The 16,326-nt window shown below is 33.6% G+C and overlaps 1 protein-coding gene across 1 annotated transcript in view; it reads left to right on the top strand.

The window, feature by feature from the left end:
• The window catches only part of LOC149410603 (homeotic protein distal-less-like), a 149,458-nt gene extending 133,389 nt beyond the window's left edge, over nt 1-16,069 (top strand). Inside the window, exons 4-8 of the mRNA XM_089648108.1 lie at nt 11,249-11,411; nt 11,835-12,028; nt 14,586-14,627; nt 14,843-15,015; nt 15,933-16,069. Of these exons, the coding sequence (XP_089504234.1) occupies nt 11,249-11,411; nt 11,835-12,028; nt 14,586-14,627; nt 14,843-15,015; nt 15,933-15,951 (591 nt within the window). The 3' untranslated portion in view covers nt 15,952-16,069. The remainder of the gene's footprint in view (nt 1-11,248; nt 11,412-11,834; nt 12,029-14,585; nt 14,628-14,842; nt 15,016-15,932) is intronic.
• The last annotated feature ends 257 nt before the right edge of the window (nt 16,070-16,326 follow it).

Genomic DNA, 16,326 nt, shown 5'->3' with positions numbered 1-16,326 from the left:
AAATTGAGGAAAATAAAAATAAATTCACACACAAAATTACAAAATGGATTAAAGAACAAAAAAGACAATATTACCAAAATGTCATAGCATAAAATAAAAATAAAGCCTACACGTAACACACAAAACCAATATAAACACACAACACTCACAAACACACAAGATTATATTTTAAATGTATCATTTTCTCTTGAAATGTATTATGTAGATTATATTTTCATATTACAAAATGAAGGCCTCAGCAAGGGCAAGCCACCCAGTGAGGCCAACATTACTGGAAAACTTTGAAACGTAAAAAATATTGTACCAAATAAAAATAAAAAAAATAAAAAAGTAACAAAAAAAACATTAATCTAATTATTCCAAACACCATTTTCAAATTGATTAGAACAAAGTACCCACCCGTAATGTTTCATCGCGTCATAGAAAAAATATTAATAAATATCGCTTTATAAAAGCATAGACAAAGCTTCCCATTGCGTGACTTAAAACGAAGGAGGGGTGATGTAAAGGGTGTATAGGGAAGGTGGGGCAGAAATATGAGGGGTGTGAGGACATCCGATTGGCCCAAAACAGAAAGCATTCCAAATTTGAAAACAGTAAGGTGATTGGGAACGGAGTGAAGAAATGATAATCACTTTTCTGAAGTTGATTTTCAATGACCGTTAGTATAACATAAAAATAATCACAAACACCATTTTTATTTGTCAAATCAATTAGTTTAGGAATTTATTAAGCGGAAGCATTATTATTTGACAAAATAAAATTATTATTTTCAATTCCATCCAAGCATTAAGCTCGTGGGAATACCTACGCCAGGGAAACCATAAATAAAACACGATGAAATAATATTATTCAAATGCCCATTCAATTCAAACGATTCAACCGGTAAAATGGTGAAAATACTAAGATGGCCGACTAATTTCTGGCCATTGAAAACACTTCTGCCTAGAAATGAATGTTACATGTATTATCATTATTATAGCCAGCAATCAGTGGGACTATGATGATTTTGGGGGATGTGAGAAAAGAAAGAAGAAGGTTGGGGTGTGTCTGGATATTCAGTAACTAAACATCGTCCTCGAAATGTAACACACATCGCACAAGTACTCCTTACGCAGATAATAATAATGCTAGATTCCGGCCGCTTGTATTAATTTATGCATGTTTTTTGTGTAGTTCAGGCATAAATATGAAAATGTTCTCAGATCTTAGTGTAAAAAACTTAATTTGCCACATTATTCAATAAAAATATTTTCGAAACGAGGTTAGTAAGCAAGAGATTTTATACTTCAATTAAATCATCTATATATGGTATTTCAAAACTCAGTATCAGGCAAGGTGGAAGGAAGGAGCAATGGAAATACGCTGGAGTGATCAAATACCACAGGAGTCCGGAACTTCCGCGTCCTTGGCTTTCCAAGCAGGAGCCTTGTCCACCAGTGAAATTAAAGTGGGGTTCACGATCATCAGCAATGAGGCAACAACTAAAAATAAGATTAAATAATTCAATTCAAACACCAGTTGTCTCTTTCTCGTCACCTAGCGTCCCATCGCACTTGCGGGCAATGCAGCGTGACTGTATGACAACCCGGAGCGCAGAGCCGTGAAGGGAAATTCCTTACAACAATAATCATAATTCCATAGAGCTGGGCCGCGGAGCGTAAAGCGCTGCGCGGTTCGTTGGGCTGCTTGGGGTGCGGGCTCCGGCTCGGGCTCGGGAACTTAGCTACCGACCAGACCAGCAGATATTGCTGTGACAGTGTTTGCTGAAGACAGGTAGCGTAATCTCCGCATAACCATCAGGAGACAATGAGGTGGTTTAAATAAATAAATAAAAACACGACCAACACAAGATAAAAGTTGAACTAAAACAATCAATCAATTAAAGATCAATGAGGTATTTTTATAATTAGGGATACTGTTAAAAATGTGTAAAATAAAAAAAAATAAAAATTTTCTGGTTCTGATCGTCGTACTAAAAGACAGTAAAAACATATCTCCACTCTCCCAATAACAAAAACACCGTCAATTTTGTCATACTTCCTTCTGCGCATTTGACGGTCATTTGCTTGCAGGCGATTATATTGTAAACATGTCCTAATTCTTGAAAAAATTCTTTAAGGGTTGCAATTTGGTTATGACGAAAGCTATCACCGTTACCCTGGACTGCCCCAACGAACTTTGGCTGCTGTGACAAATTTCGTTTTGGCAACAAACAAAAAATGACGTATTTTTAATTTTTATGAAAAATGTTATTATTTCAGTGATTTTTAAAGACAGTCAATAAAATTCTCCTTTTAATAACAGAATATTAAAAATAGCCAAAACTATGATAGAACGCACGGAACTACTTCAAAAATTCAATTGAGAGTGTACATAATTTATTATTTTATTTGTATTCTACTCAAGCGAAACGATAGGAAAACCTTCAATTTATCTAAAACATTTTTTTGGTATTCATAATGTACATCAATTTGTTATAAAGATGAATCAAAATAGTGATTTAGCACTAAGCTTTGCCTTAAAAAAAGCTAAACAGACAGATACGTTTAGCAACGTTACTTTATACTATTTAGATAGAGATTAATTATAGATTGTAGAAATCTATTTTGTCAATTTTCATTTCATTATTTCTCATTCGCCATATCGAACGAGTCTAGTTTAAATTTGATAGAATAACTGAGTTTTATTGGGTCATGATGATAGCAGATATACATTGTAATACACGATGTAGATTTAAAGCACAACATTTCAAAATACGACCGTTATCTGAAAATAACAAATCATAATTACCCGGGTAACATGAGCTACGCTCTCCGGATAACGTGAAATGAGGTTATTCTCATTAAAATAGAATATGATTCCGCCCTCGCTTTTTAGGAATATAAGGGTTAAATTCTACCCAACAACCCTTTGTGATTTTAGCAGAACGCCTATTATTCGAACTTCGATTATTCGAACTCTCGATTACCCGAAGGAGTGACAAAAATATATATAATAGAAAATTATAAAGAAACAAATATTTCATTGAAGAAGAAGACAATAACACAGAAAAAATGTTGTTATCACAGCTGGGGATCGAACCCAGGATTTCTGTCTTATTGAGCCAATGCCTGTGACCGCTCGGCCAAGTGTGTGTACTATACATTTATGATTGTAATCCTGAATATCATACCTATTACAATGTATACATGTAACAGCCTTCAAGGTGTGAATAAGTAAATAAATTAATACATCATATTACATCATAATCTGTACCTGACTTCGGCCAGTTTGCAAAAATCGCAGGGCTAAAACTGCCGCGTGTACGAGTAAGTATATATGGTCAATACAAAATCAGCACTCCAAAAATTGTTTTGCGTTAAGGTGACACAATATATATATATATATTTTTAACCGATGCCTACGGATTTAAGATATTTATATTTAGATTAATAAAAACAGGACTTAACCATTGAAATATTTTATATAAAACGGTTTGAAAATTGTTTAAAATGTTTTTTTTTTTAAACAACAGATTTTATTTTACTAGACTATGAATTAGTAACTCCCTGAGAGATTCCTTTAGAAACGCCTGAGATTTTAGTAATACGTTCATCAGAAATAAATCCCACGGAAAGATCAATTTTCTATTGTTGCTACCCGACTTCATCATTTATGTCGTTAAGACACTCACTTTATTTTAGAGACTTGCTAGGGCAAATTCAATCGTATTTCTGTCCAATAAACAAGGCCGCGTGTCGCATATTTTTGATCATGGCTTCTTCCCTTACGACGTTAAGATTTCAACATTATTTTAGGGTATTGTCTCGTCTTAAAAGACTAATCATGTAAATTCTGCCATACAAATATGAATAAATTCTAAAAGTTTACGCTCAATTAAAAATAACATTGAAAATTACAACAATAAATTAAAAATAAAGTTCGGTTAGTTGAATTACAATTGAAAGCATGTTACTTTGTGAGGAAGTTATATTTTGACAGATTGATTCAACCATCACTTTTCACAATTAGTTCTGATTGTAGCATTTCCACGAAGTTTATCTCGCCACGATTAATCTGTCTAATCGGATTAGGGACACAGAGGGTTAAGGACACGTGAACCACAATACAAGTGATGAGTCTGTAAGGGTTATTTATATTAACCCCTTCGCTTTTTGCCTGTTTTATGCGTTTTACCTACCACTGTAGTGCAGTGAGTTATTTAACTGTAAGTATATACTAACTATATATGAAGTCCCTTGTCTTGCCAGGGATTTAAACAAAGTTTTTGGAAATCAGATGTAGACAGTAATATTTTTATCTTATTTTGAACGTCAAGTGTGCAAAATTTCATCACGAAGTATTTATTAAAGTTGTATAAGGTTGCATTTCTAAATGTACAGTAACCTTTCTCCAGTTTTAGTTTATCTAGTAAAGTTTATTTGATTAAGTTGTGTTATTTAACAATTTATTAATAAAGAATAATAAATAGCATATTTGCCTCTCTTCCAGAGCGGAATATACTCTCAGTATCGCCCTGATGCACGGAGAAAAATGATCCCGTTCAAAAAGTGACATGAAATTCCTGATAAAATATTAGTCATTCAGAATAAATCGAGAACACGTGTTCTTTTCCTGATAGATGTCAAGACAGAATGCTACAGTATAAGTATGTCAGTATCTATATCAGTATTTGTATGTGAAAATGTTCCGCCTAATAAAACTTTTTTTTGACAGATTAGGAACATTTTCAATTCATTCGTTGGCTCGCAGTCCGATTTTTAACAGGAAAACGATTAATTTGAACAGATTTTTAGTAAATTAACAGTATTTCATATCAGTAAGTTTTTCAGCACCGTTGGGAATTGAAACGTTGCTTGAAATGGCTTAAGCCCTTTTTAATGACCATATCTGAATAGTCAGATAATTCCTCAGCTCTCATTCCCCTCTTCACTACCTTCAGCCTCAAAACATACATGGTGGATACCATAGTCTCACCGGCAGCAATTGGAACTCGCATATAAAAAGATTATATCGTTCCATTTAACCTTCTGTGCAAATAGTGGGTACTCGAATTATATAATTCAAGCATCAACAATATATGTATTTAATCATGTTTTTAAACCAAAACTCATGATTTGAAATTATTTCGCATAGCATGGCCAAGACAAAGAGTATGTACGAATGTAATTGAAGTTAGGAGTGCAAACAATGACAGAGTTTAGAGGCGTTTCGACCTTAATTCCAACATGTGTGGGGAAATCTCGGACTTAATGTTGAGTCGTCGGAGAAAATTCTCCTTTTATATTATATGTAGGTACGAATCGTTGAATTATTTATTTAATTGCTTTACTACCGCTTGCATAACTTCTTTCTTTGTTGATTTGAGGTTATTCAATTTTACACTGGTCTGTGGCAGTCAACTCTTACGTCAGCAACATAGTCAGCTGTAGGCAGACTGATAGAACCTAAGCGCAAGCCAAATACTAAGTTTGGTGATCGCGCTTTCGGAGTATCAGGGCCGAAGGCTTGGAATAAACTCCCTCCGGAACTAAGATCCATAACAAGTCCAACAGAATTCACGTCTAAACTAAAAACTTACCTTTTTTTAAGCTGTCATACCCTTAAATTAAATATACCATTCCTGAGAGAAAGTCCAGTTTTATTCAATTTTCCAATTATGTCCTAAATCCTGTATCTAAATTTCGCTAATAAACAATAAATTAGTTAATGTTAGTTAAGTGTTAATCTCAAGTGACCTACCAGGTAAGTATTGTACTGTATATAATCTCCATAAATAGTAAGTAATAACATAGATCTCTGTAGAAATGTATTATAAATATGTACAGCGCTTTTGAGGTGATTTTGCAAAGCGCTATACAAGTCATCCAATTATCATTATTTTATTATTTATTACAAAAATAATCATAGTACAAGAAAGCATATTCATCTTTAAATAGTATAAAATAAAGTCGCTATCCAAGTCCGTCTGTTTGTGTGCTTAGTTCCTTTAGAGGAAAAAAATTAAATTTAAACAACAAATTTTGATATGGTTTTAAACTATCATTTAGAGAATTTCTTCCGGAAGTATATATTTATATAAATAATACACGCGTGTTATATTATAGAAAGTAGGCAAAAGTCAATGGTTTGTAATCAAGTTGTAACAAAAATATTTTCTGGCGCTTACATAGCTAACGCTGGCTAAACATTATGTGTAATTGTATAAAATAATGTGTAATTGAATTTTATATCTTAAAAAGGCGTAGGGGGAAGTCCCCTAACGCCGAACGGCAGGTAGTACCGAACGAATACGAAAACTATGACAAATAAGCAAACGAAAACGTTCGTTTGTCGTGGTAAAGAAAGAGACAGAGCTAGTTAGGTCGCGAGAGGCGCGGCAGCAGTTAGTCTTGCTTGTAGCTCCCGTGAGAGCCGATGCTGTCAATTTCCACGGGAACGTGACGTATCGTGCATAGAAAAAAATACTGGTTGTTGCAAGATTTACGTGTGGTGACATTCCTTTTAGAGTTTAATGTGTCTTTGGAAAGTATTTTTACAATTTTAGTGCTTAAAACTTGTATTATATAAGTATTTTTAAGGTTATCCTTATGTAAATTTTATTCTATGAGTCCCTACAACCGAAGAGTGTTTTTTTCCCTATTGCCGAACAATTATTTTTCCGCTATTATTTTATTTTTCATAATATTATTGATTCAATTTTATTATTTCAGATAATCTTATACTTTAAATAACGAAGAGAGAGCTTAGGTGTTCGGCAATGCGGGACTTCCCCCTACAGAAAAGTTTGCTATATACTCCGGGTACACTTCAGCTAGTTATCTACAATCTATTTGTTAGTGGTTCAACTACGGTAGGTAGGTAGTACAGTTACTGTTATACGAAACCAATTATTTTCAGAATGCAACCCTATTCCTTGTTACCAGAACTATACGGATTTATTATAATCACATGATCGGTAATTATTTTGTAAGTAGACAAAAGGGATGAAAAAGCTCATAGGACTTATCTTTGCGGCCAATTTATTTAAAAAAATACTAAGTTCGATTGTGACTCTTGTCAGTCTGTAACTCTGGTTCATTGAACTCTAGAACTTTAATTTAACTCTATAATTTGCGTCGAGAAATTTTCCAAAGCCGTAGAAATTCCACAAAGTTAACAGCCAACTCTGTGATAAATGACATCGACGCCGGAAAAGCAAAATGGCGTAAGCGACAATTTAGTCTAAAATGAGTTAAACGTACAGATTTGATTACTTTTTTTGTCTAATCAAAATTATTTGTTATACTATCTTTTACTAAATTGTCGCTTACGCCCTTTTGCCTTTTCGACATCGATACGCAGGTAGTAAATTTGCAGCGCGTTCTAAGGTGGTAGATGCTCACACCCTATTGAAGGACCACCATTCAGAATTGAAACGTTGCTTGAAATGGCTTTAGCCTTGTTTGGTGACCAGATCGATTTGAATGGTTAAGTACTTCCCAAACTTTCTCTCCCCCAACTCCTTCCCCAATCCTAATTGGGGATTCCATAGTCCCACTGGAGCCAGCCACTATAGCCTTTAAGGCAGTTGGGATTTTGTGCGGTACTCACATTCAAAATAATGGACTAATAATTAAAATAAAACTCCGTACATTTTATTAATCAGCTTTATAGTGTTAGGGGTGGCACGCGCTTAACCCTCAAAGAGCCAACTGCAGGGGTAGCCAATTACTTTTGGGGCAGTAACGGAGAATCGTGTTGCATTTCACCCCTTCAGAACTGCGGGGGTTAAAAGGAAGAGTTTGACATTACAAATTATTATTTCATCTAAATTAGGCTCCGTTGTCTAAGGGTTGGTAATTAAGGCTTTATGCTGTACCATCAGCCCATCACCATGGTTTTTCATGGCCTTTCAGATTGGAAAATAACGATTTTGATAAAAATGATCACGGATTTTTTATCAAGATACTATTAAAAATGTGAGTGCATGACCATTTTCTAATAAAATATTAGTCATTCAGGTAGCCTTGTTTGAACAAATATAATGGACGAGATGAGAAAATATTATTATTTGATAGAACACGTGTTCTGACTTCCTCATAACGTATTAGTGCTTTATTGATAGTTTTTTTATGAAATTTGTCAAATCATTCGTTATAGGCCTACAGTCACATTTATAACAGGAATATGAAAAATTTGACCAGATTTTTAATAAATTAATAATATTAGTAAGTTCTCTCCGTATATCAAAGATAATATTATATATCACAAAAATTAATGGAAGATCCAATATTTAATGGAAGATAAATGGAAAAAAATTAAGTAAGGGTGAGTGATAAAATAAACATTGTTTACAATTTGAATATATAATAATTTCTTATTTTTTTATAATTCTTGGCCTACCACAAATAAAATTATGGTACAATATAATTAGTTTTATTATTTGTAAAGCTACCCTTCAGAATGTTCAAGATCAGCCCCTTTTAAAGGCACAGCTCTTATCACAGCGGTGCCACAACCCTCCCCACCCCCCCCCCCCGCACTGCAACCCATCAATTGGGGTTAATTTCAATCATAATAATCCTGATTGTTCATAATGAGGGTTGTTTGTCAATTATTATTATTTTATTTGAAGATAAATAATAACTGTAGAAGATAAGATTCAATGATGACATAAATATATTTAAAAAATCTTAGTTGATCTTCGTCTTCTATACAAGAAATCTGTAAGGTTTTGTAGTAGTAATTTGACATACTTTTTTGTAAATAATTGCACCTTGTTCGTGTGTCAGTCCGTAGATTTGTACATTATTTGATAGTAGGTTGCTGTAAAAATGAGATCCTTGAGGCGTATGTGTTTTATACCATTAATGACCGTGTGACGAATTTTGAGATCCGCAAAGAATGTACGCGTAATGAGTAAGATTAAGAAACGGACGGTTTGTGCATGCAGAGGGAATTAAGAGGAAACTACAAGTCAAAAATGTGTAAATTCTTGGTATACCTTATATTGTAGGTAATAGGCATTAAAATCGCTTGACAAACGGAGTGTAGAAACGTTCGATATCAAGCAAAAAACTGGTTTTTATTTATTTTCTAAATAATTTTATAAGAAAGCAAAAAAGTTAATTAATTAAAACTCTCACAGATAATCTTAGCTATAAAACTGTATTTTTTAAAAGTTTTTCCTATATGCCTTCATACATCTATTTAAAAAAAATTTTTGGTAGTTTTCATTAATATTTTTTATTGAATAATTTATATTCTATTCAAGCGAAACGATAGGAAAACCTTCAACTTATCTAAAACATTTTTTGGTGATCATAATGTACACCAATTAGTTATAAAGATTAATCAAAATAGTGATTTAGCATTAAACTTCGCCCTAACGAAGAAATTAGTGTAAGGAGAATATATTACGCAAATTTGAATGGTAGACGAGCTCGGGGATACCCGAGAAAGACATGGAACGATCAAGTGAATCAGATACTTGAGTCGGAACATGTCAGGAGTGAGAATTATAGAAAAGTATGTATGAGACGATGTATGAACTTGAATGAGGCAAGGAGTGTGTGTTGAGAACGAGTTGTTTAGGTTTTGAGAAACGGCGTGATGGTTAGTTAGTATATACTGTGTACGTTATACACACGTTAGTTTTACAATTAGTTTTTATTCTTTCCTTTACAGTGATCAAATTTCCATGTAACACATCGTCTAAAAATCTTATCATGGCGTTTTATTTGTCGAATCAAATTTACCCATTGAGACATGTAGAGTCGATATTAAGAGGGGTGATTTTCTCAGCGGGGTTAGGTCCAAATCATCTCATCTATAGAAGCCTAATTTTGTGAAGATGGATCATTTTATTTTGTAATATTACTTTTTTATGTAAATGCCGTACAAGAGATCCAACTGTCTGGTGTCGGTGATACTATGACATCCCCAATTTGTGTATGTTGTGAGACTGAACAGGAAGCTACAAGCCAAAAATGTGTATATTCTCGGTATATCTTATATCGTAGGTAATAGGCATTAAAATCGCTTGACTAACGGATTCAGAAAACGTTCGATTTCAAGCACAAAACTGGTTTTTATTTATTTTGTAAATAACTATAAGAAATCAAAAATGTTAATCAAGTGAAACTGTCATAGATAATTTTAGCTATAATACTGTATTTTTAAAAAGTTGTTTCCTTTATGCGTTCATACAAATGGTTTATTTAGTAGTTTGCATTTATATTTTTTATTGAGTAATTAATTTTTTTCTTTGTATTCTACTCAAGCGAAACGATAGGAAAACTTTTAATTTATTTAAAACTTATTTTTTGGTTTTCATAATGTACACCAGTTCGTTATAAAGATTAATCAAAATAGTAATTTTGCATTAAGCTTCGCCTGAAGGTTGTGAGAAGGGAAAGGTGTTACAGCGATAATTTTAAAATAGCCATAGGTGTATTTGTCTTACCTACTTATCTAATCGTTTAGAATAAAAAAAACTTATCAATTTACGTATTCAAAGTTGTAAATGTTGAAACTTCATAAAGCGCAACAAAAAAATTTCATTACTGAGATTGTATCGCCGATATTTTAAAGAAAATTAGTCAACAATTATGTTTGACTCCCGAATTTCACAGTTCGATATTATGTACAAGAAAATAACAATCTCAAATATTATATTTTATTTAATAACATTTTATTTCAGCCATTTGTACATCCAAGCTTACAATCGTCTAATTTATTATTATTTACGTACATACATTTTCATTATTTAAAACATTTTCTTTTTATACAATCCAGCTTCAATCATCAATTGTTTCAGACAATCTATCAATGGCATAAAATTCCTTGAATAGTAAACTATTTTGTGCATTGGCCTTGTCCTTTTTTTCTTATCCCAATTTCATAGCACGTTTTGGTGTTATATATCTGTGAATGTCCCTGTTATACATAATTAAGTGTTTTGTTGGAAGGTTATTCACTATTTTAATGTATAAATATTATCGTTTTAACTTGTTTTTATTTTTTAAATTTTTATATGCTATGTTTTTCCATATGTTTTTTTTATTTATTTTAATTTTAATTCACATCTAATAACAATAGATAAGTACATACCAGAAACACTTTAAAAGATTTTTAACAATATCTTGACAAAAAAAAACCGTATTCATTTTTCTCCGTGTCATTCATTCCCAGTCAAAACCAAACATAATAACTTTGTAATCATTATCACACCAACTAATCAGTCAATTTTTTCTCTTCTCAGGTGAAGATCTGGTTCCAGAACCGGCGCAGCAAGTACAAGAAGATGATGAAGGCCGCACAGTCGGGGCCTGGCGGGGGTCCCGCCGGGGGGCCTGGGGGTCTGGGGCACCCCTTAGGGCTCCAGGCTCCCGGGGGCTCACCTAACTCCACACAAATTATGCATGGTAAGAATTATTCATATATCTAAACCAGAATAACTCTATCACTACGTCAATAAGTTTCGCCGCATTATAGATCACTTTAGCTCAGTTTTTGAGGAACGGTTTTTGTTTTCTCCCTGCTATATCTACAGTCTCTTCAAGACCCAGGTTTACTAGCTCCCTCCCTTAAAATACCCTCCACACACGAGAAATAAATGAACTATGTACATATAAGCAATAATTAGACGCCTGAAATATCAATACAAATTGAAAATATCTCACGAGTAAAAATAAATGCCGCAAATTGAATGTGATGTAAATAAATTGCAAATGTCCGAATTGCTCTATCGTGTGTGTCCAGCTTTATAGGAACCGTATAGAAGTACACATTTATTAGTGTGGTCGTATAAAGTGTTAATTAATATATATTTTTTAATTTTTGTCTAGGTGGCGGCAGCAGCAGCGGTTCCCAACATTCCCCCAACCAGTACCTTGGGGGCTCCTCAGGCCCCCCCGGCGGTCAGCCCGGGGGCCACTCCCCCACGCCCTCGTCCACGCCCGTCAGCGAGCTGTCTCCGGGGCTCAGCCCGCCCGCGCCCTGGGACGTCAAGGGGCCCCCGCCCGTGCCGTGGGACGTCAAGGTAAGGACCTAACCAGTTCGTTGGATATGAATGGTCAAAAAAATCGGATTATTGGAAGTAAATAAAAACTGTAGCTGACATGACATTTCTCCATAAAATAATATACAACGAAATAGACTGCTCAGAACTTCTATCCCAAATAAATTTTAACACCCCATCTAAAATAACTCAACACACCAACCTTTTTTACACAACTAGTAATAATACAAACGCTGCAGCCAATTCCACTATTTCTCGCATCCTTCAAACATTCAACTCAATTCAAACAAGCAAAAATACCGATATATTTTTTGATTCTCTTCCTCTATTTAAGCAAAAACTTTTTTAGCACACTGAATTCGCCCACATAACACACACAACCACACACAGTAACACATGCACACGTACACACACACAAACACTTACACACACCTCACTTCTTCCCCAGCACACTAATTATCTTAACTTAAAAATGTAACTTAACCGTAAAATGTATAATATACCTCATATGTATATATGTCAGCGTCATGTTATTGGTACCAATTATTGTAATAACTTTTATAACTTTGTAACTATTGTCATCTATGTAATTATGTACTGTTTGTTTCTGCAATAAACGAAAAATAAAAATAAAATAAATAAATGAAGCACGGGAGGTGTCGTTTGTTTCGGAGGTTCAGAGAACTCTCCGGATCCAGATCAAATATTCTAGCAAGGTTATATAAAACCCCTAGTAATGTCCAAAAACGCGAAGAACTCCCCATTTTTTTCATTTTGAAGATGCTAATATTTTCGTGATGCGAATCAAAATTATATCAATGTACTGATATCTCTCTACCTTTCGTATTTCTGGGGATTTTTAATATCCCTTCTTGTGATTTCACCCTACATTTGTCAAAAAAAATCTTTCTGTAGGTACTTGGAACTCTCTGTGTCTTACTAAATCTAGAAATTTCTCTGTAGACATGATCACACTGGAGCAATCATGCGCATGCGTCAATTTTTTTCCCACCTGCAGTGTCATGGCTGTCGGTGACTATCAGCTGAATAAATTTAATCATCACTCGTTTGTCTAACCGCTGATCTAAACCGTAGCTTTATTTGTAAAAGGCAATTAGAATAGTTTACAATATTTGCTCTAGATATTCAAAGACGCTTCCAAAATAAGAACAACAAGATATAATGTATCTGCTTTACGTTCAGAAAACTGCTTAAAAGAATTAGGTAGGCATTGACATTAAATTGGTAGGTACTTAAAAGACAGTGAAATTTAAATGAGTGATCTTTTTTGTTTAGTAAACTGACTCAAAGCTAATATAACTGATATTTCACTTCACAAATCTGTACTTGGTCATTATTTAAAATCATTTCATCGATTCAAGAAATCTCAGACTGACAAACAGCACTGTAGCCGATAGGGTCAGGAAGAGAAAATTAAACGCCACAAATTACACTCAAACCAGATACATGCAGTACTTCTAGCAAAGGCATGTAAAAAATCCAGCAAATTATGCAATTAAACCAAGCCTAGACTACGGGTATATTTGTAAAAACAGCGGTTTACTAACAAAGTAGGTTTTCCATGGTAGAGATAGATACATTATGATAGATTAGACGCCCGTTCTAATGAAACTAGTTTGTAGGCTTCTCAGTTGGGTACCGTAGAAACGCGTTCACAGAGGTAAATCATAAAATGAGACGTTGACGCAGTAAAAAGGAGGAAATTGTGCAATTTGTTATGCTAATGCAAGGACAGTTGGTAGGTGCAACCAATGATTTCATCTAGTACACCAGTTCATGGATGCAAATACTGGCAAATATACCAGACTAGGTCAAGCACTACTGCGATCTTATCTCTTTGATTCTGAGTAATATTGTATTTAATTAATATCACATCATATTCATGTTTTAATTAATATTGTCGGTCGTATCACAGTGGCTTTTAATTATCTTTTTTTTATTATGACGTGATTAATTCTGTTTTAAAATTGTTCTAAGATATTTTCATAATAATTACTTATTGACTGGGAGTAGCGAAGTCCTGTTTTAACTCGACCATTATGCATTTTATCTTTCTGGAAATTAGTGTGATGTCTTCTTGTTTAATTGGACTTTATTGGTACGCTTGAAGAAAATTTGAAAAAAAAATTGTAATATTGTCTCAGATTGACGTTTATTTCAACAAATTGTTTAAATCTTTCTTTGAATGAAAAAAAAAACCTGTTTTAAATATATTTTTGAAAATTAGAAACGTCATTTTTTTAGCGTTAGGTCCGTCCGTAGCACCTGCAGATTTGTTTTCATTGCGTCGTGGACAAAATAATGCAAGCAATTGTAAAGTTTTAAATACGCATATCGCTTCATGGTTATCTCATATATTTAAATATTTTCTTTCTTCTCTCTGTATCTACATTATCACCATGTTTATCCATTGCACTTTTATTACAATCGCATTACATATTTGTATGTATTCTTGGTTGCCCTTTTCCTGAACTTTATGAATTTATTTTGAAAATGTCTCTTGTTATGTGTTTAAATGAAATAATATGTTAACCTATGTATTTTCTCTATGTTTAAGCCTGCTGGTGGATCCTACAATCAGCATTACCCTTCCTTTTTGGTTAGTTTTATTTTTATACATTTTATAATAATACCTACTTGCCTTTTACAAAATATGTTTTTCCTGATTAATTTCATTTCGTCAATTCGTGGTGGATTTCCTTTTGAATATTTCGGATAAATAAAAAATACTACATACAACACATCATCATACTAAGCATCTAAATCTCGCTTTAAATAATCATGATTTTTGACCAAATTTTTCCATTTTCTCAGGGCGGCGCAGCGGGCGCTTGGGACATGAAACCAGGAACAGGTGGAGGAGGCCCGGGCGGAGCACCACCCTTAGGGGGCCCGCTCGGTCCCCCTCAACCGGCCCACCATCCCGGATACGTGCCACAGTACTCGTGGTACCAACCCGCGGACCCCGGACCAGCAGGATTACTAACGTGAGTCAACCCGAATAAAAACACATTTTTCATCTTCCTCTTCACCTAACTCTTCATATTCCTATACATCTTCGTCTTTCCCTTCAGCTTCCTCTTCACCTTCCACTTCATCTTCTTCTTCATCTTCATCATCCTATTCATTTTCCTTTCCCTCTTCACCTTACTTTTCATCTTCCTGTTAACTTTTTCTCCATCTTCATCTTCCTCTTCCTTTTCACCTTTATCTTCATCTTTCTCTCCACCTACCTCTCCATCTTCACTTTTCACTTCATCTTCCTCTTTCATCTTCCACTTCATCTTCTTCTCCGTCTTCATCATCCTATTCATTTTCGTTTCCCTCTTCACCTTACTTTTCATCTTCCTGTTTACTTTTCTCTCCATTTTCACCTTCCCCTTTATCTTCCACTTCATCTTCCTATTCGTTTCCCTCTTCATCTTTCCTTTCGTCTTCCTCTCTCATCGTAGGTTGAGTAGCGTTAAGTTCATTCAACTTTGATGTACCTATTCTATTTTGAAAGTTTTCTAGAGTTCACTCGAAATGACTGACTTATTTATGTAAGTTTCCACCGCGGGTCGAAATAAGAAATACTTTATATTATCAGTCAAATTTACCCAATTTTAAGGCAAAATATTTTGATTTGAGGTACAAATCTCAAAAGATTTTTTATAAAAAATGGTTTAAAACTTAAGATTAATCAGAAGAAGGTATATTTGTTTTGTTTACAAGTTTTTTAATGGAAATTAAAGTTTTATCTACTTATATTTTTTCTTGTTTACTAGTTAGTTAGTGTGATTTGGCTTACCTCAAGGTTCATACTTGGGTCTAGTATTATTCTATTTAACATGTTTTGCTGAGATATTCTGAAAATGGATTAATTTGTTATTTATATCTAATGTTTTTTTTTCTCTTTAAACAGGGTATGGCCTGCGGTGTAGCCACGGTTGAAGCAGGAAAACATCCTATAATATTATAAAAAGAATGGACAAAAGTGAAAAATATATTATAATTCCACATAGTTAAACAATACGGTTGTATAGTGATTTTATAAGCGACATGAAAATATAGACTTATGCTGTTTTACGATAAAAATATTAATAATTATAATAATTACATTTAAAATATCTTCACTAAAATTAATATGAATTTTAAATAAATTGAAAAACATTACCTAAATGAAAAAGTGCAAATTGTTAATTTTAGTTTTTAAAATAAGCATTCTAGACCGAATGATTACTAAACTGGAAGTGAAATGTTTTAATTTATCCAAGTGAAACTAATAATAACAATACTTTGATGTGAAAGAATGTAAC

The sequence above is a fragment of the Hesperophylax consimilis genome, chromosome 27 (genome assembly GCF_061612785.1).
Source record: "Hesperophylax consimilis isolate HC1 chromosome 27, BYU_Hcon_1.0, whole genome shotgun sequence".
Taxonomy (NCBI): Eukaryota; Metazoa; Arthropoda; class Insecta; order Trichoptera; family Limnephilidae; genus Hesperophylax; species Hesperophylax consimilis.
The sequence above is the reverse complement of the archived record's forward strand: the minus strand, read 5'-3'. Positions and strand labels throughout refer to the sequence as shown.